This window comes from Pyxicephalus adspersus, chromosome 3 (genome assembly GCF_032062135.1).
Source record: "Pyxicephalus adspersus chromosome 3, UCB_Pads_2.0, whole genome shotgun sequence".
In the NCBI taxonomy this organism is placed as follows: Eukaryota; Metazoa; Chordata; class Amphibia; order Anura; family Pyxicephalidae; genus Pyxicephalus; species Pyxicephalus adspersus.
This window is the reverse complement of record NC_092860.1, coordinates 96,884,950-96,888,079: the sequence shown is the minus strand read 5'-3', so window position 1 is coordinate 96,888,079 and position 3,130 is coordinate 96,884,950. Positions and strand designations below refer to the sequence as shown.

At 35.0% G+C, this 3,130-nt stretch overlaps 1 protein-coding gene across 1 annotated transcript in view; it reads right to left on the bottom strand.

Annotated features, from left to right (window-relative positions):
- BLTP1 (bridge-like lipid transfer protein family member 1) overlaps window positions 1-3,130 on the bottom strand; it is a 142,299-nt gene that overhangs the window by 114,584 nt on the left and 24,585 nt on the right. The window contains 1 exon segment of the mRNA XM_072406825.1: window positions 219-376. Within this exon segment, the coding sequence (XP_072262926.1) occupies window positions 219-376 (158 nt within the window).

The following is a 3,130-nucleotide window of genomic DNA, read 5'->3' as shown; positions in this document are numbered from 1 at the left end:
GGGGGGGTCTAAATTTTTTTATGAAGTTTGGTTGCAAAAGTGTGAAGTTTACAGAGGAGTTGAGGTCGGAGAGTCGGAGTCAGGGGTACCAGAAACTGAGGAGTCGGAGTCGAAGGATTTATCTACCGACTCCACAGCCCTGCTACCAGCAGACAAAAACTGCCAGAGAGTATTTGAATATTATGTAAACTGTGGTTATACAAATATAAATCACTTACTGTGCTGATATTCACTTTAATCACCGGTATAAGCGATCTCCATGATGAAGATGGGTCTTGAGGTTCTACTTTTGCACTGGCAAGAACAAGGAAAATTAGGGACAAGTTATGGTAGGTAAATTTTAAAATATCAATGGCAACTACAGCTTCTAGTACATCTTAGGCCTGGGGTATCCAGCTCTGTCCCCCTGCAGTAAAGAATTGCATCTGCTGAATTTTCACTAATGCAAAAATAAATACAATAAGTACAACAAAACTATGAAGTGTGGTACCAAGATGTCACTTTTTAGAGATTGAGAAAGTTATAGAAGCTGTAACTCAAAGCCAATAACTAAACCACCCTGTATTTATGATGAGTACAATAAGAATAATATCAGTTTTGTGTGAGCTGTGGCCAGGTGCTTATGGACAAACTACAGACTTGTGAATCAGCAATGGCAATGCTGATAACTGCACCTACTGCAACATTTAGTTAGGACACTCTACATGAGAGTGACAACATGTCCCTGAATTCAAGAGCAGTTCAGAATCAAAGCCATAGCACAAGAAATTGCAATAGGTGGACTTCACTAGAAGGCTCAAGGTAACTGTGAGATGGTGAAGGGCACTAAAAGAAAACACTAAGTACAGATGCATTTACATGCTGCAGGCCTTAATAAGAGGACATATTTCTACTTTAAAAGCAAAAAATAAACCCACAATAAACATACAGCGCAAATTAAGCAGAAAATGTGCAACGAACAGTTTGTCTCAATATATGATAGATGCAACATGTAGACTACTGCCCTGGAAGTGTGCTAATGTATACCTGAAATTTCCATATAATGTTATCCTTATTGGATGAAGCCAAAAATGTACATACTACAATGTATGTACTGTATTATATGTTCTCTGTGATATCGACTCTCACTCCCACTGTTAATCATCCCCCTATTCTTTCCCCCTTAGTTAGTAACATATGTGTAATTGTGTAATTCCTAATGGTATTGTGTTATAAAACTTAAAACTCCCAATAAAAATGATTGAAACACCCCCCCCCCCCCCACAAAAAAAAAAAAAAAAGCTGCCTTCAGACTATTTTTTTTTTTTTACTTATTGAAACTATGATAGGGCTAGTAGAGTAAAAAGTTGCTACAGACCCCTGTAACTGCTTGTACTGGTGATCAATTCATCCTTAAAAATAACAAGATTCTGAATTTTGTTAATTTCAGCTTAAAAACTTAATTAGGAAACTGAAAGGCTGTTATGCTTCTTTTACCACAGAAAATAAGGGGAGCAAAGCAAATATTTCAAAGCTTCTGTTGTGAATATTAAAGATGAATTTCTCATACTCAGGTATTTATTGTCAGTTTTATATGTTCTGGTACTGTTTGTTTTCCGTTTTTTTTTTTTATTCATTGTACCATTGTTAAAAACTTTCTCAATAAAACAATTTCAAAAAAAAAAAAAAAAAAGATTAATTTTTCAACAATTATTATTATTATTATTATTATTATTAAACAGGATTTATATAGCGCCAACATACTACGCAGCGCTGTATATTAAATAGGGATTGCAAATGACAGACTAATACAGACAGTGATACAGGAGGAGAGGACCCTACAATGCATAAGAAAGCTACTGAAATGAAGTGCTTTTTCTGCTTGTTAAAATATGTAAGCATAGATAGAAAACCTTTAAGCTTTTTCGATGATGTACCAAAGGTAATGGCAATAAAAGGGTTTTGGCAACCAAAATTGGAAACTACAATATAAGCCTGCCTAAAAGTGTATATGCAGGCTGTGGGTTTTTTTTAGAGTATGGGTGATCTTAGGGTCAATAAAACTAATGGGTCACTTATACATACAGCAGAAGTTAGTTTGGGTTTTTTGTATGTTGTGGTACATACACTTACACTTTCAAAAAAAAAATGCTCCAAGTGGCTTGCAAGGTCACACACCCAATTCCTCCTCCCTGAAGTAATCATCTACTGTGAGCAATTGAGTACTTGATCCATTAAGTAAGAAACATTTAAGAGCCCCACACGTACAAATATGCACACCTACAAAGTATCAGAGTAGTGTGAGAAATATTTCTGGGACAAAAGCTCCTTGTTAACTCAACAACCTCATCTTAAATAATTTTATGTTTTAGTAGTTTAGGTTTAATAAGCAGTAGCACAAACATAAAAAAAAAAAATAAAAAAAAAGATTTTTTGGCTGCCACCATTTTATTCTATAGGGTCTTGGTTTTATAGAATTTAATGTTTTTGAATTGTTAGTGACCTAATGCAGAAAATGTGCACTTTACAAGTAGAGACAAAGAAAAAATAGATTTCTCTAGCAGAAAAAGTACTAAAGGGGGTATGAGTTTCTTGGAAGGAAAAATCATGTATATGGGAACCATTTCGACTGTCAAGGATTATGCTTTCTGTCCATCAAGTCATAAAATATGCAGAGCCCTGCCAGACACAACAGTCTGCCTGGTGAACATTACTGCAAATAGGAAACTAACAGAGGTAATAACTGTGCCACCAGCTTATAAATGGACAATCAGAAAGCAAGACGACTGATAGGTGTTAGGTCATTTCTTGTCTTTCAGCATGTTACTTGTCAACACGTGCATACAGAACAGCTAACTGGCTCCGATAACTTCCACTTCCCCAGCAAAGTGCTGCTATACAGAAGATTACAAAAGGTTGAAATAAAATCAAAGGCAGGTTATTCATACTAGATGTATTTATTTCAAGTGAATATAAAACAGAATTATTTGGAGTTTTGTTTTTAACTTCTTACATGCATTGCGGATTCTAGTGGTAAGATACCTTAGACAAGTGATTTTATTGTTTCCACTGATCAATGAATAACCATAACTATTTTAAAAAGAAGAATCAAAATGTATCTACATATACTGCAATAAATGTAAACATGCAG